The sequence below is a fragment of the Coturnix japonica genome, chromosome 1 (assembly GCF_001577835.2).
Source record: "Coturnix japonica isolate 7356 chromosome 1, Coturnix japonica 2.1, whole genome shotgun sequence".
NCBI lineage: Eukaryota > Metazoa > Chordata > Aves > Galliformes > Phasianidae > Coturnix > Coturnix japonica.
In genome coordinates, this window is record NC_029516.1 from 130241544 (window position 1) to 130265901 (window position 24358).

General features: G+C 35.3%; 1 protein-coding gene across 20 annotated transcripts in view; it reads left to right on the forward strand.

Moving 5' to 3' along the window:
- The window catches only part of DOCK9 (dedicator of cytokinesis 9), a 106033-nt gene that overhangs the window by 48635 nt on the left and 33040 nt on the right, over positions 1–24358 (forward strand). For all 20 annotated transcript variants that reach the window (XM_015851512.1, XM_015851517.1, XM_015851520.2 and 17 more), the window contains exons 7-30: positions 80–214; positions 1325–1499; positions 2737–2804; positions 5124–5198; positions 5301–5441; positions 5789–5989; positions 6124–6246; positions 8138–8220; positions 8622–8744; positions 9696–9775; positions 9865–10052; positions 10171–10236; positions 11059–11151; positions 11431–11554; positions 11916–12037; positions 13443–13529; positions 14575–14664; positions 16367–16482; positions 16622–16691; positions 16821–16946; positions 17076–17147; positions 21982–22128; positions 22841–22924; positions 23660–23771. In XM_015851512.1, the coding sequence (XP_015706998.1) occupies positions 80–214; positions 1325–1499; positions 2737–2804; positions 5124–5198; positions 5301–5441; positions 5789–5989; positions 6124–6246; positions 8138–8220; positions 8622–8744; positions 9696–9775; positions 9865–10052; positions 10171–10236; positions 11059–11151; positions 11431–11554; positions 11916–12037; positions 13443–13529; positions 14575–14664; positions 16367–16482; positions 16622–16691; positions 16821–16946; positions 17076–17147; positions 21982–22128; positions 22841–22924; positions 23660–23771 (2701 nt within the window). The remainder of the gene's footprint in view (positions 1–79; positions 215–1324; positions 1500–2736; positions 2805–5123; positions 5199–5300; positions 5442–5788; positions 5990–6123; positions 6247–8137; positions 8221–8621; positions 8745–9695; positions 9776–9864; positions 10053–10170; positions 10237–11058; positions 11152–11430; positions 11555–11915; positions 12038–13442; positions 13530–14574; positions 14665–16366; positions 16483–16621; positions 16692–16820; positions 16947–17075; positions 17148–21981; positions 22129–22840; positions 22925–23659; positions 23772–24358) is intronic.

A 24358-nucleotide genomic window follows, 5' to 3' on the forward strand; every position in this document is an offset into this window, starting at 1 on the left:
GCACTTCTGTGTTTTATGACATGAAACCGATTAATACCAATCTTATAATTATTTTTCTTTACACCTTTCTTTTCACTAGTCATTTAAAAGAAGATTTTTCCACTTAATCCAACTTGGTGATGGATCCTATAATCTCAATTTCTACAAAGATGAAAAAATATCAAAAGAGCCTAAGGGATCTATATTTCTAGATTCATGCATGGGAGTGGTTCAGGTAACTATAACTATTCTGCCTGCTCTTAAGTTAATTCTACATGTTATCTGAAATTAGTTTGGATAAATAAAAAAAATACAGATAATTTTGGTCATAGATGTTTGTCTGCGTAGCAGATGCTTAACTGCATATGCTGCAAAAACAGTGAACTAGATTTTAAATTGAAAAGGCAAAGATGTAAAGTAACACCCTGAAATTATGGCAAAGTAATGAATGCAAAAAAAAAAAAAAAAAAAATTGGTGTTATGTTCAGTTACATTTTGTTCTTACATGGGCTGTAAAATGTTTTACATAGCTTCTTGTGTGGGATTCCTGTTGTGGGAATTGTATTAATTTCAGTCATCCTTCCAGATGCTTTCATTTGACCTTTATAACATTACTTGTATGTGCTTCTCTTTATTAAAAAAGTTATGGGCTTTGGTAAAAGATGTTTGTCTGTAGCAAGTGCCAAGGAAAAGAGGTGGGTTTTTTTTGTGATTCTGTTATGTATTTACAGTACATCATGTAACTGTTTTGTTGGGCACAGCATACCTTGAAAAAAGCATTGGGTTTTAGAGTTCTTTTAGCTGTAATAGAAATTTAGCTTACTAAAAATACATTTAAAAAACATTTTATTATTTGGAGGTTTATGCAAAGAGATACAACAGCTCTCTACAACAGCAATCCACAGAGGATTTTCTTTTGTAAATATTGCAATAGTGTTTTTGGATACGTATTTAATATGATTCATATAAAAAGCCCTGTACCTATGGTAAATTTATTCATATTGCAAGTTGTATATATAGGTTTACACAAGTTATTTTACTTATCAGTTTTGGCAAGTTCTACTACAGCTACTTTCATTCATGTTTTTAAAACAATCAAACAAAATACCCAGTTCCTGAACACATCTGTAGTTTTTATTTTCCAGTTCTTACTGTGCATCTTTCTTTTTGCTTTTCTGATATAATTTCTTTGTTTTGGTACATTATAGTAATGCACTTGCTCAAAATACAGACAGATTTTGTTAAAACATCTGAAATGCAGAATTGTTGGATAAGATGGCTTAATTTGATTTGTGAGTGGATAGACTATAGAGGTGTCATCATTAGATCTTCTATTTTCTTGTAGAACAATAAAGTCAGACGTTTTGCGTTTGAACTCAAGATGCAGGACAAGAGTAGTTACCTTTTAGCTGCGGACAGTGAACTTGAAATGGAAGAATGGATAAACACTCTGAACAAAATCCTTCAGCTTAACTTTGAGGCTGCAATGCAAGAAAAGAGAAATGGAGAATCTCATGAAGGTAAGAAGGGTTTCTTGCAACACTGGCAACAGTGACTACACACGTGCATCCAGAAATAAAGGGTGCAAAACTTACTTCCTTTTGGTCATACAAAATTGTATGTCTTTTCATTGTTTGCCATAATGATAAGAATTTTGGTCATTTGGCATCAATATAAGCACAATTCTATATTAATTTGTCCTGAATTAAGTACAGAAAAGAATAATGAGACTGATTGAAGTCTAGATAACAAATAATCTTCACCAATCATCGCCAAGGTTGTTAAAAGAAGAGATAAAACTGAGGTCGTACTTGTTTTAAAAAGCATAAAATACTGTTGAAAACGGAGTAGCCTGTCCTGTGTCCGTTCTAGGCAGAAGAACCAGGGCACTGTGGTAACAGGTACTTTTCATCACCACATTACACAGCCCATAAAGATTGCTTGGGTATAGCTTATTTTTTGTTAGAACCCTTTGAGTATGGATAAACCAGACATCTGTAAGGAATGTGGTGTAGTTATACTTAGTAATTGGGTGACCAAAGGGTAGTCCGTATCTCCTCTTGTGTGTTTTTTGTTCTGAGAGTTGATGGGGAAGGAAGCTGGTTTTGAACCAAGAGTATTTCTGTCCATAAGAATCCTGGAGAGGTAATAGAGAGTCGATCTACTTGTAGATATCATTATATGCCAAAGGAACATTTAGAATTAAAAATTAGGTATTGTGTATTTTGCTGAAGATCATCAACTTAACATGATACATTTGCAAAGAAATCAAATTAAGAAAGGAATGCCTGCAGCTTTGTGAAGGACGTTTTGGTCAGTGATCACCAACTGACGTTAGAACCAGAGGATGCTTATAGCTAACAGAATGATTGCATTGTAACACCAGTAACCGCTGAAAAGTAGACCTGGAAATCTGTACAGAGGGAACTTGTTTTCAGGTCAAGTAACAGATCATGGTGGAAAGAGTGACATAAATGTAGTCATTGAGTATCTTCTTTCACCACACAAAGATCAAAACTAGTGTTAAAGCTAATGTTTATTTTCTAGGTAAGATTAGGAATAACTGCTAGTTTACCAGTTTACATAACTAACTACATCTTCTTAGAAGTCATTGCATAGAAGTGAAAGAGTCAATTACAACCTGTTTATGTTAGCTGTTTAGTTGTTATTTTTAGAGAATATGAGTAACAAACTACTCAGAAATAGCTTTGCTTCGGAATTTTGTAAGTCATTTTTTAATGTGTTTTTTAATTGCAGATGACGAACAAAGCAAAATGGAAAGCTCATCAAGTAGTTTTGACAGTTATTATCCTGAAATAACCAAGGTAATTTATATAGTAAATGATTACTCAGGATATAAAGTACTAAACATAATGCTTAGTCATTTTTTGTCAGTTCACCAGGAAAGGTGAGTTGTTTCATTCCAGTTCATTTGTGGTAGTTTAAAAGTTCTTGTCAATTGGAGCAGTTATTGAGCTTCTCCATTTTTTTTTTTTTTTCCTATTGGAAGCAACCTGGCTGGTGTCTTCAAAATTTATTTCAAGCAACTCTATATGCTGTCTAAAAGCAGCATTTTTTATTATTTCATTAGTGTATAAGATTTTGCATAATTTATGCTGTTGTATTGCATACAGGTAATCACTAGAGCAGTTCTGAAGAAGTGATCTAGTTATGCTATGGTAAAGTTTTATTTTTAGTTAAAACTATAGAGAAGCTTAATTACAGTGATGATGTGAATGTGTTCTAAAGTACTTCTGCTTGTAATGAAGTTGCAAAATCATAGGTACTTCCTGTATTGGCATAGTTCTTGTATTTTAATTTTGTTTTTATAGAAGCGTTGTGGAGTCCTGAACTGCCTTTGAGATGAAACTCTATAGACCTTTCCATAATTACATATCCACAAAAAAATTGGAAAAGATTATTCAGCTAATGTTTTATGAGAATACGAATGTTTTTCCATAGTGACAATGTCTAATAAGTAAGATGAAATAGAAGAAGAAGGAAATAGAGTAGAAATGTACAGAAAATAATTGTTACTCTCCCACAGCCAATTTGCAGGCTTGATTATATCAGTGACTTGTGTGACGTAAGTTTTGTGAATACTCTATGGCAGAAATACATAGGTTCCCTTACCTCTGGTGTGCACTCTTACTGAGGGCCGTTGCACCTGCATATAATTTTAGTAAAACAAATGCTGTTTCCTGTTTCTATAACCTTTCCATACCCTCTAAGCTAGATATTTTTCTAGCATGTTATTTTCCTCAGCTCTTTAAGCACTGGCTTTTTTTTTAATTTTCCTGTGGATACAACCTGTTTAAATTTCTGTTTCCTTCAAAATAAACTATTTGGTTTTCCCATTCAAGTTCACATTTACTATTTTGCTCTAAAGCACTTTTTCTAGCCCTTTTTTTTTTTTTTTTCCCCGAGAGAGCAGGGAAATTTCTGCCTGCTTGCATTTGTATGTTAGTTACGCCTTAACTTGATTATTTTGTATAAATGCTGTTTGTTTTGAGGGTTTTTGTTCTCTGTTCTTTCTTGCATTGTATTTTCAGCTATTATTTTTGGCTTGGTGGCGTTTTTTTTTTTGCTGTTGTTCTTTTTTTTTTCGCCCAGTATAAGACTCCTAAGGCATTGAGCCTTCTTTTAGATAAGTTATTCTATTATTGTTGTTGGTTCTGAGAGGAGATTGTCACAATAATTGAGCCAATATCCTTATGAGGAAAGAGAAATTCCTTCAGGGGGGTGATTTCAGAACCCCTGACAGCTAGGAAAAACAGTCTTGGTGGAAAAGTAAATCTCTGGAACTTCCTTGTTCAAGTCTACATCGGTTATTTTGTAACATTAACTAAGATTGTTGCCTTTTTCCCCTGTGTCCACTAGAGATGATAGTAAATTAAATCCATTGAGCCGTCCATATTCAAAATCACAACTCAAAAGTTCCTCTTCTATTATGCATCCTTTAGGTCGATCTTTATTATTATTATTGGCTTGTAATAAGATCTGAGCTATTGGAGCTGTTAGTTTGTTGGTTTTTTTTGTTTTCTCGAGGAACATGAGGAGTTTCTTCAACCTCTGACAAAGCAGATGTAGACATTCCTGCTGGTGGTCAGAGATGAGCATTTTGGTTTGGCAAAACCTTTTAAACTGTCAAAGGATGATCCAGAGATAGACATCTGCCTGTGAAGTATTACTGTTAGCTGTTTAGCTATGTTCTGGGAATGGCAGCCCTACTACCTTGTTAATTTTGGCTCAGGGATATGCCCCTTTCTAATCTCTTCTGACTTTAAAAATCATACAGGACCTTTTTATGGAAAAGAAGCCTATGAATAACGCTGGTTTTCACCTTCTATTTTGTATCACTTCCTTTGTTTTAGTGTTAATAGGTAGGTGTTCACAAATCCTGGGCAAAATAGGTGTATCTCGTAGCTCTGCAAGGAAACTTTTCTGTGTAGGAGTTTTGTCTTTTGGAAGGTTTGGGTTTTCTTTTGTTTTTGTTTTCATCTACCCACAGGAAAACCACTTATTTGGCAGTAAAGCTCAAGGAAAAAAAGAAAAACAACAAAAAACGTTGAGGGGGAAGCCTCTAATCACGTAACTTATCTAACTTAATATGATATTAAGACCTTTTTTCTTGTTCTTGACAGAGTACCAGAGAAGCAGAAATCAAGCTCAAAAGTGAAAGCAGAGTTAAACTTTTTGCCTTGGACCCTGACGCACAGGTTAGACTTTTTTACAAGGAAGTATGTTATTTTCTTTTCTGTTGATCCTTTTGGGATGAAAACCAACATACTGAGACTTCCTTTTCTTTTGTCTTTTTAAAGAAACTTGACTTTTCTGGTATTGAACCAGAAGTGAAGCCATTTGAAGAGAAATTTGGAAAAAAAATACTTGTGAAGTGTAATGATTTATCTTTCAATTTGCAAAGCTGTGTTGCTGAAAATGAAGAAGGACCAACAACAAACGTAAATAATTAATTATTTTCTATTAATATTGTCATTAATGCTTGCTTGATGCTTTTCCCAATGGCAAAATTTCTTACTCTAACTCCTACTCTAACAGAAACGTGGATTGTTTTTTTCCTAGACTTAAATAAAAATGAGAGACTAAATCATACAATAAGTAGCTTTGTTACAAATCTCCTTGTGGTGTAGAAAGTTAAAGTTTTCTTTTACTTCCTTCTATACCTTGTCAGTACTATCTAGAGTATCCCTTTCTTTATAGAAATAATACTTGTCTTCTTTTCATGCATGTTTTTTATGGTAATATAGATGCCAGTGCTGACATGTCATTCTTTTTTTTAAATGTTTAGGTAGAACCTTTCTTTGTCACATTATCACTGTTTGATATTAAAATCAACCGGAAGATCTCAGCAGATTTCCATGTTGATTTGAACCACAGCTCAGTACGGCACATGATAAGCAGTGCACCTCAGCAGATGATGAATGGCAGTGGTGATGGCTCACACAGGATTCAGGACGCTTATGAAACAATGTTACAGTATCCAAAGCAGGTAAGAGTTATTGAGACCCAGTTTGAATTCCGTTTAGAAGGGAAGAGGGTTTTTTTTAACACTTCACATAGCTTTCCATTACACAATGTCAAGATTATATGCATTTTGCTTTTATACTTCTGTTTTATTTCTAGGGAATATTCTCAGTCACGTGTCCTCATCCAGACATTTTCCTTGTGGCTAGAATAGAAAAAGTATTGCAGGGAAGTATTACACATTGTGCTGAACCATACATGAAAAGTTCAGATTCTGCAAAGGTATGTTATCTTCTTTCATGGCACTGAAAAAATACTGAGGCAAGATGGATTGATTTGAAGTTATTAGTCAGAAACCTACTTCCTCCATAGGCCATGATTTGATATAGTAAGTTCTAGGTAATAGTAGCAACTATTATTAATTGAAACTTTATTTCTAGCATATTTTTATGAAAATTATTCAGCTTTTTATAGCAAGGATGATATATTTTTAATGTCTTTGAATAAACTGATTTGATGGAATAAAGATTTATCTTCAGTGTGAAAACTGAGTTGAAAACTGTTGAACAATGAAATATTAAATATAGGTCAGAAATTAACTATATTATATACTATAATTGTTTCTGTCTTGGGCTTGGTTTTTGGTGAACATACAATACTGTAGTTTTCATATCTACACTCTTACTTATGTTTCTTCAGAACTATTTTAATACTTTTAGAACCATCCTGACAAGAAGCTTTCTCAGTTGCTGCTTCTTGTCTGTCACTGCAGCAACAGTGTTATACTTTTCTTGGCTAAGAGAGATTCTTAAATAGTTGGATCAGGATGTTAAGATAAAAGGTTTTTGTGGGCAACATTGGGTACTGTTCACATTTCTCCTCTTTTCAGCTAATGAAAATAACGAAGGAAGAGTTAACTTTCAGTCTCCACAGGGGAGAATTGCTCTTTCCTACTGATTTAATTCTGGCTAAGCTACGGCTAAAAAACTGTGTTTTTCACTTGATCTTAATATAGAGCAGGCTACTGATTTGCTTTTCCAGGAATACTTAAGACTTTTTGTAGCTATCGTTAGAAAACAGCAGCATTGTATTTTAGGAGTCTGTTTTTGAAGCGCATGCTGTTACTGAGTTAAAACAAAACTGCTACTGCTTTTTGGTAGTCTTGGGCCTGAGCCACACAGGAGGGTTAATTAAGCCCAAGTGTTTCCAAAATTTGGTGCTGCGTGCTAGAATTACATTGCCCTGTGTTACAGGAATGACCAAATAAGAACATTCATTGTTATATGAACTTGTGCTGTCTGTTTCTGGTTTTCATTTGCTTATAACTTTATGCAACTGAACATTTCGTTTGAATTAATTAATTAGAAACTAAAGCGGAACAGTACTGAGCAGCAATGTCAGCCTCCCCCATATATCAGTACAATGAGCAGAATTACTACTCCAGTCAAGAAGGAAAGTGGAAGCAAAACAATCTGTAGCTAAGAAACCACTCGTTCTTCTTCCCTTAAATGCTTAGTGTTGTTAATCAATAATTATTTATCAAGGTACTGTACTTCTTAGTGTAATTTCCCCATTTTTACAGGAAAAGATAATTAAGAATGGACTCTAAGGGCATAGCAGTAGAAACAATTATTCATGATGCCAACAGCATAGATCAGGGATTTTTGTCTGGAGTTGCATTTCTGTCTTAAAAAGCAGTTATTTCTGCTCTGGCTTTCGTATGAGTTTTTGTATATAATCAGGAACACTCTTCCTTTCAGCTGTTTTTTTTCCCCATAATGATGTTAGTTCTGTCACTGAAAAATAGAATGTTAATTTGTTGACCTAAATATTCTGTTAGTGTAGTAGCTGCTTAAAATATGTTGTAAAATCAAAAGATTTGCCTCAGATGTTGATTTGCTATTAATGACTATGTACAGTGGTTTTACGATTGGGGTTAGTTGCTTTGATGGTTTCTTCCCTTTATCCCAACTCACCCTCTTTTCTAATTATCAATTGCTGAAAGTTTACATATTAAAGAAGGCTGAAATAAAATCACTTGAAATGGGAGATCAGCAGGCTTTGCTTAACCTGAAATGAGTAGTTAGGAGGTATTTTAATTCATATGATTTATATCACTTTCAATATGTGGGTTTTCCTTTTAAAACGTGGCTGTTTCTTGTGTCACTTGCAGGTTGCACAGAAAGTCTTGAAAAATGCAAAGCAGGCATGCCAGAGATTAGGTCAATACAGAATGCCTTTTGCCTGGGCAGCAAGGTAAGGACAGACCTTTTCAACCTGTATTTATTCCCTAGCTTTTCTTTGACATTATCTTCTGCATGTCCCTTTAAAACCTGATCTGCTATAAACATATTTGTTTTACTTTGAAGTAAGCAAAGATTTCTTAAAGGCAAAGAAACTTCAGCCTTTAGGAAAAGAGGTAAAAGTTCATGACATCGTCGTTCAAGCTATTGAATACTGAGAACTGGTTTTCATTGTCAGCGTTTTAATTTTACTGAGAATTAAAAGGTTATGTTAAAACTCCCTTACAAAGAAAAGAGTATTAAATACTTAGTACAAAGGGAGGTACAACATGTTCTAATTTGCAGAAAAGACGTTTCTTCAAGAGATCTGCAGCACTTGTGTTAACATGTCTGAAAGCAAATTTTGACTTTCAGGACATTATTTAAAGATGCCTCAGGAATGCTGGACAAAAATGCAAGATTTTCCCCTCTGTTCAGACAAGACAGTAATAAACTTTCAAATGAAGACATGCTGAAATTGTTAGCAGATTTCAGGAAGTAAGTTTCATTTTCTTGCTTTATCTTATTACTAAATGTTTTGGTTATTAGATACTTCAGTTGAAGATCATCTTCTGATGTATATATTTATGTTTTCACTTCAAATATGGAAGTTGCTCAAACATCCAAGGCCTTCATGCCTTCTGTGTCTTAAAGAATTATGGCTGCACAATACGGTGCTCAGCTTCTCTAAGAAAGAAAGAAAGATGCAACATGTATCGTGTTCAGTGAGAAAGGATGGCAGCTTTCATGGAAAGCAGTTTAAGTCAGTATCTCTACTCTCCTTGGGGGTGCAGATTGGTCATGGTTTGCTTTTTTAAACCATGTTCTTAATGACTGCATTTTGTGTGTAAGGCTTAATTCCCTGCCGACAAGTGACCATATTAAACCTACTAAAATATTTAGGTTTATTAGTGCAGTCTTAATTGCTTTGTGAAGGTATTTCCACTTCTGTTGTGCAGCAATTAGTTAGAATTGTATTAATTTGAACTGTCTCAAAAAGCATTTCCTGCAGCTTATTTCATGCTTATCAAATCTGATGAGAAGGTGAGGTTCATAACAAGTATTTTAACTCCATCTTAGCAAGCTTCTCAGGGCTTCATTCAAGTTTACGTAGCATTGTAATTGCTTGCAAAATCAAAATTATTGATTTTGAAATTAATACAGTAAATTTGCCTGCAGGAATTTTGGTAGAAGACTGTAACATCTAAGGCTTGAGCTATTGGAGTAAGAATCAAGACTCCAAACAGAGTAAATGATTTTATAGCACAGGCTGGTCTTTTGGGAAAATGTAGCATCTGCTTCCTCTGCAGTAGTTTCAGGATGTTACTTTTGCTTGTTTCCTATTATCTTTTTTTTCCTGGCATTTCTGAAAGCTTTGCATATTTAGCCCAACTTTGTTTTTTTGTGCGTGTGTTTTTTTTTTCTTTCTGCTTTTCTCTGTTCCTATAGACCTGAAAAGATGGCCAAGCTTCCTGTTATTTTAGGAAATCTGGATGTTACAATTGATAACGTGTCACCAGATTTTCCAAGTAAGTATTAATAAAGGCCGTTAAATAGACATTCAGTTTTTTGTTTTTTTTTCACTTCAGCTTTGTATTGATTTTTGGTATATTTTCAGATTATGTAAATTCATCATACATTCCCATGAAACAGTTTGAAAACAGTACCAAGACACTAATAACATTTGAAATAGAGGAATTTGTTCCCTGTATACCAAAACACACTCAGCCGTTCACCATCTACAACAATCATCTTTATGTTTATCCAAAGCACTTGAAATATGACAGTCAAAAGTCTTTTGCAAAGGTGAGTATAGGCAAATAGTGTATTATCTTTTCTAGTTTAAGATTGTTTATGTAGTATGTTTGTCTGATTATCCTTCCAATGAAGTGTTTGAGTTATTGTTTTTTAAATACTTCTTTAGGCTAGAAATATTGCAGTGTGCATTGAGTTCAAGGATTCTGATGAAGAGGATTCTTTGCCCTTAAAGGTTAGTCTTCAACTTTTGTGACTGAGTAAAGAAAATATAGAAGATATAGCTTAGCAGGATGATAATACTTGATTAATTTATATAAACAAAAACTGCTATAATAAATTGCCATGAACAAGTGGTTTTTACCTATTCCAATACAAAACAAGAAAGCTTTATATGAAATAGAGAACCAAACTTTCTATTTGTTACTGAGCTACCACAGTGTATACAAGGAGGTGCTTGAACTACTACCACAGTGTATAGAAGGAGGTGCCTGAAAGAAAGGAAGTATGAAAAACATAGAAGTTCTGAAGTGAAACCACTGTGTTCACTCTGCTGTATGGCAGGCAAGCTACAGGACATGTAATCATATGTCTTTACAAAGGGAACAAGAATGATAGGCAGGACTGCATAAGCTCTGGTAATAGCAACACGGATAACTTCTAGAGACCCTTCTGAAGTACCTTTGTTAACTTTCCCTAAATATTGTTTTTCAAGTGGCCCGCCTTTTTAATTTTTTTTCCAGCCAAATCAAGAGTGCTTCAATTCTTCATATTGTCAACTTCATAGCAGTTTAATTTAATGTTTAATGCAATACATTTATCTAAATTTCTCAGTTGAAAAGAGATGAACTAGGCTCAGTGAGTTATCTGTTCTTAATTGCTGCTAGTACATGTCCATCTTAAACCTGTGGATTATCTTTTAAACTTCAACACTTTTAATAGATGAAAAACTGCATTACAAAACATTCATTCTTGTTTAAGATTGCAATGCAAGGTACAATATTTCAAAGTCTAGGTGAAACATTTATCTGAGATTTCCCTTTTTTTCTATCATCAGTGTATCTATGGGAGACCAGGTGGACCAGTATTTACTAGAAGTGCATTTGCTGCTGTTTTGCATCACCACCAAAATCCGGAGTTTTATGATGAGGTAAATTACCTTTCTCAAGCCATTTCTACTGTGTTATGCAAGTTTCAAAAATACTAGAAAAGGTTTGAGGATTTTAAGGTCTTGCTAATGATTTCAGAGCTCCCCTCCCCTGCTCCCATCTTTCACTGCAATAAAAATGTATGAGTTTTGTATGTGTAACTTTTGAATCTTGCTTCAAATAACATAGAAATGGGAACTACTTTTATTGCGGACCATGCAACCAGTATGACCTCTTACTGTTCTAGACTTATACAAAGGTTGTGATTCTTTGCATTTCAGATTAAAATAGAATTGCCCACTCAGTTGCATGAAAAGCATCATTTGTTGTTCACCTTCTACCATGTCAGCTGTGACAACTCAAGCAAAGGGAGTACAAAGAAGAAAGATGTTGTTGAAACACAAGGTTTGTCTGCTAATGGTTTACTTTCAGTAATTACTGGGGAGATTTTATGCAATATGTTTATCTGGTAAGCTATGATTTTGTTGTCTTGATCTATGTGATATTTTCTGATTATATCCTACTGACTGAAAGATTTCTTTAAGTATTTCTTCTAATTTAAATGTTTTAGAATGCCTACAATGTTTTAATTTTAAAACTCGTACCATTTATTTGCCTTTTCAATTTTTTGTAATTGTCTGAGTTCAGTTCATTTGGCTCTTTGACTAATTTTTTCTGATTTATGAATTGCATATCAGAAGTATATGTAAGCATTTATAATAGACTCATAACCCATTTTAAAAGATTTTTCCTCCATGTTCCATAGTTGGCTATTCCTGGCTTCCATTAATAAAAGATGGAAGAGTGGTGACAAATGACCAACACATTCCAGTGTCAGCAAATCTTCCATCAGGCTATCTTAGTTATCAAGAATCGGGAGTTGGAAAGGTATGGTGTATAAAATTGCTCTGATTTAAAAACAAACAAACAAAAAAAACATGGTGAGAAGGATTAACTGTAGTTCCAGAGTCTGATAATATTTTAGTCCACTTTCTAGTGCAAGTTTCTGTCTTTTATACTTGAAATGGAGCGTTTTGCCAAAGTTACACATCTGACTTGAAAAAAAACAACACCAAACTAACCCCTCAAACGCAAGTTGGAGACATAACTTGTGACTCAATTCTCACTTTTAAGAGAATTTGAATCTACCCTGCCCTAAAGTAGTTTTTAATCTAAAGTGTTAAGTGATTACATGTGTTATTGTTTAGCTGTTGTATTCAGGAAATGGATTTCTTTCATTTTTGTAGTAATAATTAAAGTTAGTAATTTTGAAGTATATTAAACTATTTTCAGTTTATAAAGATGTGCAAATAATCTGAAGTCCTTTACTAAATTTCTTTCAGCATTTCATGCTGTCTCCTTTCTGTAAGTCCTTTATTCCTGAAAAAGTATTATTCTCACATCTTAATTTTTTGTGATCCTTATACTTCACTGGTAAAATTTATGGTCGTATTTTTCAAAGCAGAAAGCTTGCAAAATTAATAGTAATAAAAATAAAACAAAGAAGAATACAAAATGTAAAATGTGGTAGGAGATTTGATTAAGTGAATGAAATGCAGAGAGAAAATTGACTCATTATGGAGGAAGAGGCTTAAAATCAACAGCAAGAGGTGCTACTCTCCTCCTATTCTGCCACCTTTTTTTAAACGTTACTGTAAGCTTTCCAGCCATTGATGTCTTCACATCTTTCATCTTTTCATATTGTAGGTATATTTATTCTTTATGCCTCTGCTGTTCATCTCTGCTCACGTCCATGTGTAGGAGGTTAGGACATAGGTGATTAGCTGTAACTTTAGCAGTAAAGTCTCTGATTGTCAGGGTTGACAGCTGAGCCTTCCCATTCTCAGCTCTTTGCAAATGGAATGGGAAGGAAGCACTGCCTGCTACCTGTCAGTGTTAAACCCTGTCAGTAGTTAATTATTTTTTTAAGTTACTTTCTCTGAAAACAAATGGCTCTTTCTCTGTAGCCAAAAATTTGTCTGCACAATTTTAGGAGGAACGTGAATTCTGGGACTTAAAAGTAGTTTTGTTGGCCAGTAGGGAAACCACAGTGGGGCTTGAAATAAACAGGACAAAACACCAAAACAAACAAAATAACATTAGAGTTTCATAAATGCTTTAGGTAATGTTGCCTGCATAATTTTCCTTTCCTTTTTTTTTTTTTTTAATGACTTTATTCATTGTACACATTTCAACCTGTATAGAAAAAAAAATGTTTGTGGCACTATAAGAAAGCACTGTTTTACTTTACTAATGCTGCTACATTTTTTTACATCTACTTGTCTGTGTTCAGCATTCTGGTCCTGAAATTAAATGGGTTGATGGAGGCAAACAACTGTTAAAAATATCCACTCATCTAGTGTCAACTGTGTATACTCAGGTGAGTTACAAAACAAATTAGAGTTCTTGGAATAATGTATGATTGTTAAATGCTACATATTGCTGTCTTACCATTTTTTGACGCCTGTTGGGCAGCCTGTATGGTTTCCTTCTTTCACATCAGCTGTGAAAAGCAGCAAACGTTAAACTGAAGCTATGTTAAAAAAGTGTGAGTCAGTTGCCTAACATCATCCATTCCGACCCGAGTCTTCTGGTTACACGGGAGTTGTAGTTGTCTGCAAGATATTGAGTGGCATGTCTGCAAAGCAATGAGTCCTGTTATGACTACTCATAAAATAGATAATCAATCGGGATAACTAACATTAAGTATCCTAGTTTCTGCATGTCAGATGGTTTGAAGCAAATATGGTTGAAATTCTGCAAAACAGATCTTCAAAATTGAGGGGAATGTGTTTTAAAAACATGCATAGAATGGCTTGGATTGGTGGGGACCTTGATCAACCAGTTGGAACCCCTCTTCTCTGGGCAGGACTGCCAGCTGCTAGATCAGGCTACCTATAGCCCCATCCAGCCTAGCCTTGAACACCAGCAGGGATGGGGCACCCATGGTTTCTCAGAGCAACCTGCTTCTGTGCCTCACCACCCTCATAGTGAGGAATTTCTTCCTTTTATATAATCAAAATCCACTTTTTCAGTTTAAAGTCATCCCACCTTGACCCATCACTGCCTACTCATGTAAAAAAGTTGATCTCCCTCTGATTAAGTACTGGCAGGCCACAATGAGGTTCCCCCTAGAGCCTTTTCTTCTCCAGGCTGAATGAGCCCAGCTCTCTCAGCTTTACTTCATAGGACAAGTGCTCCAATCAATTTTACGTGAAGACAAAGTTAGTCTTCAGAGCAGCACACTTAGATGCAGGTTCCAAAATTATGTATACCTATATGGATTTATATATATAGGTATAGGTATATATACATATATATATATATATATATATATATATATATATATTAATGTGTTCTGCTAAGAATTATAGAAAGCAATATTAGATAGTGTTTAATTTATGTTTCTTTTTTGTCTTTCTCAGGACCAGCACTTGCATAATTTTTTTCAGTACTGTCAGAAAACTGAATCTGGAGCTCGTGCACTAGGAACTGAACTTGTAAAATATCTTAAGGTATAAAACGGCAGTGAATAACTGATTATACTATTGATTTTCACCTTTGTATACCTACCTAGGAGCCTCAGACGTTATTTGGGTCTCATTTATGGAATATGGAAGTATGGGCAGAACAAAAGATGCTTCCTACACCAGATAAATGTATATAAGATGAAACCATAAGGAAATTAGGTGGTATTGATTAGCATTATGTCTGATAATTTCAGAATACCAATGGCTTAGAGTGTCAAATTGATCAGTTCAAACATGGGAATAAAGAGGAATTGGTAACTGTTGTTTCTCTTTTAAAGTTTTGTTTAGGAGGTCATGAGCACCATGTTTATAGTTCTCTTAAGATGAGATCAACAGAATACGTGGTTCCCACAGCAGTTTTACCATAGCCAATAGGCCATATTTTCAGTGTGGAATCCCAAATTCGGTCATCTTAAAATACATTTCAGGTATCACAAGTAACTCCTGGTTTTCTTAGACACAAGAGTTTGTTCATGCAATTAAATACCATCTGCTCATAAACTGGATTGTCTGTTCTCAACACTCATGTAAGAACTTAACTATTGAATATGGTATGCCACTTCAGCTGTATTTGCTTTGTGATCATGGTTATGTCAGAAACCTGGTTCAGAGCGATCTTCCATGCCCTGAGACTTCAGGATACACTGACAGCAGGTGCTGTCAAAGCTGTATAGTGTCTTGGTTAGATCATGTCTTAGCAAAATCCTTGGGTCAGAATACTGCAGTAGCAGTGTTTGTTTAAACCTCTTGCTTGTCATTAAACACCAGGACACTCTCACCACACAGTATGAACATGTTCCACATCCCTGGATTTTGCACCATATTGACTTTGTTCCACTTGCTTTTGTTCACTGCTACCTTGATCTTCTGTGGTAAATATAAACTACTGCTATCTTCAGTACCAGCAGGCCAAATTTCTGTTTAACTGGGCCTCCCAGGGGCCCAAATACTTTTTACCTTTACACACAGAGATCTTAAAATAGGAAGCATTTCATTTCCTCTACCAAGTCAGCAATGCTGTGCTACTGGTAGAGTGGGCTGAGTTGCAGAACATGACAACTGTTCTCCTGTCTGTTCTATTTACTGTTCCCATCCCTAACAATATTTTACATAAGCTTATCTAACATTTCTGATTAGAAGTCCTGAAACTCACCTTATTCAAGATTTTAATATGCTCTTCTTAATATTTTATTCATATTTTATGAGCCCAAACATCACTTAATATTTCAGAAGTTGATGTATTATCTGGAAGTTCCCTGCACAGCTGCCAGAGATATCAAGTAGGCACAGCTCCTAGCCATCTCAGTCTAATTGAAATAATCAAAGACATCACCAGTTTACAAGTCAACTTCTGGTAGAGTTCTATTTAAAACAGCATCTACCCTAAAAGGTTTTAGACATTCTAGACAAAAGTGTGATCTGAAATTCTATTCATGTGTTTACCCTGTACCAATATTCATGGCTTACAGAAGAGATGCTGCACAGCACAGCTGCTGTTTCCAATGGAAATCTAAGTGCTTGTTGGAAGGAAAATGACTTCAGTTCCTGATTGTGAATATAGGCAAATATTCAACGACAAACAGCTACCTAACAATAAATGAAATTGTTTGAAATGTGTTGTCCATATGCTTGTTCAGCAATAGTGTCTCCGTTACAAGATAGTGACAGTACTACTGCTTTCTTTCAGAGTCTTCATGCTATGGAAGGCCATGTGATGATAGCTTTCCTGCCAACTGTTCTCAACCAGTTGTTTAGGGTTCTTACTAGAGCAACCCAAGAGGAAGTTGCAGTCAATGTGACAAGGTAAAGAATTTGAAGTGCATGACGGAGTATAAATTACAATTGGCTTATCACAAGTTTATAACTGAATAACATTTTTGCTATTCAAATCACAGTTTTTCCATGACATTTCACTAGGTTTTTGTTTCTAACTTCCACTTAGGGTCATTATCCATATTGTTGCTCAGTGTCATGAAGAAGGCTTGGATAGCTACTTGAGGTCTTATGTCAAGGTAGGCAATGTTTTAAAAGTCAGTTGAAAAGTGAATAAACTCTAAAAGGAGTGTATATATAGATGCACCTGTTCAATTGTTTCCTATCACGTCATGGTTTCCTATTATGTTCTGTTTTTCCTCCCAAAGTATGCTTATAAAGCTGAACCCTATGTTGCTTCTGAATATAAGACAGTACATGAAGAACTGACAAAGTCAATGACAACAATTCTAAAGCCATCTGCTGACTTCCTTACAAGCAACAAGCTACTTAAGGTATATATTGAACTATACTTTTTACTGTATAATCTCATCTGATCATAACTGAAAATTAGGAACAAATTGTGTTGAAGCAATTGTTCAATGCACATAGCAATTCTAAAGAATATTTTCTTTTCTCTGCAGTATTCATGGTTCTTCTTTGAAGTTCTGATAAAATCAATGGCCCAGCATTTGATAGAAAACTCTAAAGTGAAGGTATGTCAACTTCTGCAAAATGAAGTTACTCTAATAGCAATTTATACAGTGTCTTCTTTCTTCAGCCACATTTTTTACTACATATTAGAAGAAAAAGACTTTTAAAATATAATGTCTACTGTAAGGAGAAGGAGAGACAGGGAGAGCTATGGAGAGAAAGCAGGAGTCAGCAGGGAGAAAAATCTATAGGGCTATGTAGAAAACTATTCTAAAGAGACAGAAGTCTTTTATTCTATGTATTAAAGGGATCTTCATAAATCTCTAGACCCTTTAGTAAGATCATTTAATATTCATAGTGCGGTGACTTAGAAAGCAATAGTCAACGCTCTAGACTTCGATGTTCTGCTCCTGGAAGAAGTAAAATTGCTTCTGATAGGTTCTTGGTGGTTCCAAGTAACGTATTTCGCTGGTAGGCCAATAGTCATATACAGAAAGAACAGCTGAACTCAGTCATCTGGTGAAGGGGCTCTCTGACTATGCAACACCACTTCTCAGGAAGCAACCTATGTCCAAAAATTGCTCTTCCTTCTGTGGCTGGCTTCTATATGAGCCCAGGGTGGCTCCTGAGTCCACCCTTTCTGGTCTCTGGAGAACACAGATGCCAAAAATTTGCCTGTGCTCCCTGAGCTAGCCTCACCTCTTCACCAGGTGCTCAATCACCAATTCACAGTTCCCCTGCAACTACCCAAAAATATGTGGTAATTTTTGTGAGCTGCATTGAAGCTCTGGTATTAAATGACTGAGTACAGTGGAAATGCAGTTTACAGACCATAAGCCTTGTATTTGAAGGCTGTTTAATCTAGAAATAGGTCTTTAGCTGAGTAGGGGAACGAGACATTTACATGGTACTAGTGTTACAGCTTGATATATCTTTTGGCAGAGTAGACCTTTGTCACTGGCTTCTTAAAAATAAACGCTCTAGGGAACTAGGACAAGTATTTTGTTTAGGATTTTTTAGAATACAAATATATGCACCAGAGGGCTTTTATGCATGTGGTGAAGTAAATCTTTCTGGACTTACGATATCAGACTTCTTGCTCATGTGTTATCTGAACAGCTGTTAGGAGATTTCTCACAATTTCTATCAAAAAGACAAAGCTTATAAACTACTAGTCAACAGAAATGCTGTTAATTTAAACCAAAGTGAGCAAATTATTCAGATATTCTTGTGGGTTTTTTTTCTGTTTTAGTGATGTCTGTTTAGAGAATTTAGGAAAAGACAGTGGAATCTACTAATTTAGATTTCCTTTACTGATTCGGTATTCCTTCAGAAAGGAGTTCTTGTCTCTGTTCATTATATGAATTGAGCATTTCTTATTTCACTGCAGTGTATTTTGAGTTTATTATAATTACTTAAATTAATTATATTATTTAATTAATAAATTAAATGGAAATGAATAGTTGATTAAGCAGAAAACATTCATTTTATTTAAAGCTGAAAATTTCCAGAGACGTCTGGTATTGAATTAGAATTGTGTGATTTAAATAACATTAGAGGAACTAAAATCATAGAATATTCTGAGTTGGAAGGGACAGAATCCAGCTCTCAGCTCTGCACAGGACCACACAAAAATCAGTCCAAACGTCTGAGAGCAGTGTCCAAATGCTTCATGAACTCCAGCACTTGGGACAATCGCTTTGCTCTACCTGCTAGCAATCCATGCTTGATGCACCCCAGTATACAGTTGGCCTTCCTGGCTGAGGCAGCCAGGAAGAGCAGTGCTGCTCTCTCCAATGTTGCATCTACCATGTCTCTGTGTATAGCCACTGCTGTTCCTTTCCAGGTACAGAATCCAGCACTTGCTCTTGTTAAACGTTGTGTGGTTTGTGATTGCCCAGCTCTCTAATTTGTCTAGATCTCTCTGTAAGGCCTCTCCACTCTTAACATAGTCAATATCTCCTTTCAATTTATCATCATCAAACTTGCTCAGAATACCTACATCCAAGTAATTATATTAGTAATAGTAACTAGTAATATAACTTGTAATATAACCAGTAATTAACACTAGTGTCTGGCCACCAGCCTGACGTAAACTCATTTACTCTTAACTTTTTGGGTCCATCAGCCAATTGCTCCTTCATCTTATTATGTTTTTGTCTATCTGTATGATAAACAGTTTCTCCAGAAGGATACTGTGCGCAACAATATCTGAAATCCAAAAAGATAGCACCTACTGGCTTCACTTGATTGACTAAATGGATGACCTTGTCATAAAATGAACTCTAGCTTGTTAAACAGGACTGATAAACCTACACAAATCCTCACAAGTTTGGAAACAGCGTACTGGTTTGAAAAAACCTACAGAGAAACTACTGACTTGTTCTCATGCAAATCCATTCCCTTAACTTAATTACAAATTTATTTCTAGAACAATTATTGAAATCAGATGGTGCATAAAGTAAGTATGGTAGAATATAATCTTTTTTAAAGCAGGAATCTGTATAAACAAACAGAAGACAAATGAAATTCACTTCTCAGAATGACTCGACTGATGTCCATGGTTTTAGTATTCTCTCCATTAATCTACATCTCTCCGTTAATCTGCATCTCTTACATGGCGAGCTACCATGGCTACCATTGATGATCATTCACATTACTAAAAGTTTTATTATTATTTATTTCTTCCACAAGTGACTCATCTGCTCAAAGCTGATGAACCTTTACTGACCCATGTGATCCTACAAACAAATTATATTTGGAGAGCAACAGCAAATGCATCAGAGGAACAAATTCAATTTAACAAGATTTTTGTTTGGGAGAAAACAAATTGGTAAAAGAACAGTATGTCAGCAACAGATGCCAGAGATACATAGATTTGATTACTTTGTAAAGCACGATCATAAATAAGGCAGACTGAGCAAATACTGTTCGTGGAAAAAAACATGAATTTTCAAAGTACTGACTGTTAATTCATTTTATTTGTAATTCCAAGTTGCCAGAAAGAATTAGGTAAACCACAAAAATGTGATCCAAGTACTGATGGCACTTTCCACTTTAAGAACTACAGTGTTTTTGTAGATCTTAGTAGGTTCTATAGGTGTAAATCTAAGATGGTACTAGCTTATATAGGGATTTTCTTATACACCACTGAAACTACCAAAATGTTGCTGCAATTTTTAATTAGGACTTACAGACATTGCTGTAGAAGTGTGTAGTAATCATACTTAATTTAAAACAAACTAAACTCGATACTGGAAAATATTTTTCCATTTTATATTTGTTTGCACTCCTTGCTGTATCAGTTTATTACTGAGCTTAATTCAGGTTGAATCATGAAATCACAGGATGGCTTAGAAGGGGAACTTAAGAAATCATGAAGTTCCAACTCCCTCACCATGGCCAGGGTTGCTGCACACTGGGCAACCAGGTTGGCTCCTGTGCCTCACCACACTCACAGTGAAAAATTTCTTCTAAATATTTAATCTAATTCTCTCCATTTCTTTAAAACCATTTTAGTTATTTTATCTCTACCTGCTTGTGTAAGAAGTTGGTCTCCCTCCTGTTTATAAGCTCTTCTTAAATACGGGAAGGTTGCAATGAGATCTCCTTAGAACCTCTTCTCCAAGCTAAACAAGCTCGACTTCATAAGACTTTTTTCATAGGAGAGATGCTCCAGCCATAATGATCACCTAGTTTCAAGCCCCCTGCTTTGTGCAGGATTCCCAACCACGAGACCAGGCTGCCCAGAGCCACATCCAGCTTCCAGGGATGGAGCATCCACAACCTGCTTGGTTGGCAACCTGTTCCAGTGTGCCATCACCCTGTGTGTGAAAAACCTCCTCCTAATATCCAACCTAAACCTCTCCTGTCCCAGTTTAAGACCATTCCCTCTTATCCTATCACTATCCACCCTCATAAACAGCCATTCCCCCTCCTCTTCCATACATTCCCTTCAAGTACTGGAAGGCTGCAATGAGGTCTCCCTGGAGCCTTCTCTTCTCTGTCTCTCTCCAATTTACAGGAGGGAGGCAAGGTTCTTTGATATGTGTATACCCAGCATGAGATTAAGAAACAACAGTTCAAATGCTGGTCCAAACAGTTTATTACAAATCTTAATCAGGGAGAAGGGGAAAGGGTGGACAGACAATTTAGGGTGATGGGAAAGGGAAGGTGGGCAATAGAAAAGATAGAAAGAGGCAAGAATTGTGTAAAGCAGGGATAGTCACCACAAGGATCCAGCAGCAGTTCTGTTGCGAGATGTTCCGATGGTCCAAGGCAGAAGTTGGGGGTGGGGGTGAGAGCAGCAGCAGCATGGCCAGCCTTGGGCAGTAAGTGGGTAGCAAGAAGGAGCCGCAGGGTAAGTCCAGGAGCAGGCAGCAGGATTCAGTGGCTGAAGTTACAAAAAGCATAGTTGCAGAACAGCAACATCTGTTTTTCAAGACAGAAAATGGAGTGTTAAAATCCAGCTACTGTGCATGAGTAAGCTGGTACTGCTTTGGAAAGAAAAACAGGGAAAATTCGAAGATTCCCATTTATTCTTAGCTTCCTTTGTCAGAAGTATTTTAGTATAGAACAGTATTATTACTTTACACTTACAAACTTGTATGCATATGGCTTTCCTATCAAACAGAAAAGATTTGCTTGTTTGAGGTTCTAATAACGCAGTATTTTCTTTCAAACAAATGTGGCTTTTTTTTCTCCTCATTTTAAAATGGCTCAGGAAAACCTTGAATTTGATAAAAATGTTATTTTAAATTACAATGAGAAAAAGAATTGCAAACTTTGATTCTCCCTTCCCTGTCAGGTTATTTTTTATCTTACCTTAAATAAGCATTCTGATGTATTTTATCATTATAAGCCGTATTAAGTGCATGTCTGAATTTTGTCTACCAGCTGTTGCGAAACCAGCGATTTTCAGCTTCCTTCCATCATGCAGTTGAAACAGTTGTCAATATGTTAATGCCACACATCACTCAGAAGTACAGAGACAATCCAGAGGCTTCAAAAAATGCAAACCATAGCCTTGCTGCCTTCATAAAAGTAAGTACGTGAGTGACTTGGGTTTTGAGTTCACTGTTTCTGTAATACTGTTTCGTCATAGATTTTAAAGAACTTTGAAGTCAACTTATATAAAACTGAGTGTACATAATGCTTTTGAAGTTTATTTTCACAGCCAGGTTAAAATGCACTGAAGTATGATTTGTCTTCTCTATTGAAACAGCAATCTGTTCAAAAGTTTGATTTTCATGAGTTTGTATTTTATCAAAACTTTATTTCCTGTTGTTTTCCCCATTCGGATATCATCTTGTTACTCTCTAATCCAACAAAATCTTCATGCACTAGGTTGTGTTTTATTTATACATATTTTATATGGAGGGGCTTACAGTATCTTTCTTTTTTCAACCATTACGAACCAGCAGGGAGAAAAAAGGATGGGAAATGAAATGATAGATGAAGCTGTAGTGGCGTGTCATCTTTGTTTATGCCAAGATAGATTTCTTATCCTCTAACAGCTCTTCTGTTTTTAATTTGTTTACGTTCTGAATTCTAAGGAACAATTTGGTATGTGTATGTATGTACTAAGTTTGTTTTGTTTTTTATATCCAAATTGACTGAAATATCAATAGTGTGTTCAGAAAATTTAACTAGTAAGGTACAGAAATATAATAAGTGGATACTGAAACATTATTTAATCATTTGTATCTTGTTTTCTTTTTTTGTTTGCTTTTTTTTTTTTTTTTTTTTTCCCCAGAGGTGTTTTACTTTTATGGATAGAGGTTTTGTTTTCAAGCAAATCAATAACTACATCAGCTGCTTTGCACCAGGAGATCCAAAGGTATTCTGTTTTTAAACAAAATCATTTTAGGAATTGCTTGTTGCATATGGGTAAGAGTTTTACATGACGTCTTCAGATTTATGTCTAGCTCCATTTAAGCATGTTTCTTAGAAGTCTCTACACTAAATCTATCTATCTATCTATCTATCTATCTATCTATCTATCTATCTATCTATAAAGTGATATCTATATATATATATTTCATGGAATCACTTTTTCATATCTTGATTCCCATCTCCAGTTACGACTTGATCACCATAGAGCATATATACTACTCTAGAATATAGAACATATACTACCCTCTAGAAAAAGGGAGAGTGGGCAACACTAAGCAGGAGTTTCTAGCATGAATGCAAAAGGCTGAGGTTGGAGGCATTCTTTATGTGATCTTTGATTTCTGATAAGTTTCTATCAGTTTACTGTAGTGGAAAGAACATGTACCATTGGTACAAGGGATTTCTTCTGTGAATTCAAACTTCCCTAAAATCCATATAAAATATATTATAGTATGTTATATGTCCAAGTAAACTTGTACATAGTAAGGTGTGATTAGAACATACCCAGCTGTCAAGTATGAATTGTTCTGAAAGTACATTTTGATGAGCTACAGAACATTAACAGGTCTCTAATCCCTCGCACTGCAGAACTGCAGGAAATCACTCTCACATGTAAGAAAGCTATAATGTTAATCAATTTACTGCATCGGTTGTTTAAGCTTATACGTTTTTTTTGCAGACACTTTTTGAATTCAAGTTCGAATTTCTCCGTGTAGTCTGTAATCATGAGCACTACATACCTTTGAATCTACCAATGCCGTTTGGAAAAGGCAGAGTTCAGAGATACCAAGGTAAATTCTTTCAAAGATGTGTATGTTGTGTTGCTTAGGTGTCACTGTTTTAAATGGAAGCCTCAAGTATTAATCTCTTCCTTTAAACTGAGAGAATAATTTAGGTATAATAATCTGTACAAAGTATATACTTATTAGAAGATATGGTAAAGTGTGTTTTTGACTCTTGTCTCCCTTTCCTGTTCTGATATTAAGTTTTGAGTGTAACAAAACTTTCATCAAGGTGATAGAACAAGATTTGGGAGTACAGGCTACACAGCAGCATAGAGCTTGTGTTTGTCCTTGGCTTTTTCCTTTTATTCCTAAAGGAGCAGCAAATCTAGAGAAAATAGTGGTTCTGATTACGTAGTAAAGAATGATTTAAAATCCTGTTCCCCGGTGACCTAGGATTTTAGCCAGAATAAAAGACCTTTATCTGAGATCTTTCTGGCCCTGTTTTGGTATCCCAAGCAGCGGAACTTTCAGGTGATGTGAATCGTTTCTGTGTGCATTTCAGGGACTGTAGAAAGGCTGTGCTTTCTGATTTCTTGGATTCCTATTTTGGGAGAGTTTCTCTTCAGTTCTGTATTTACTACATAAAAGAGATG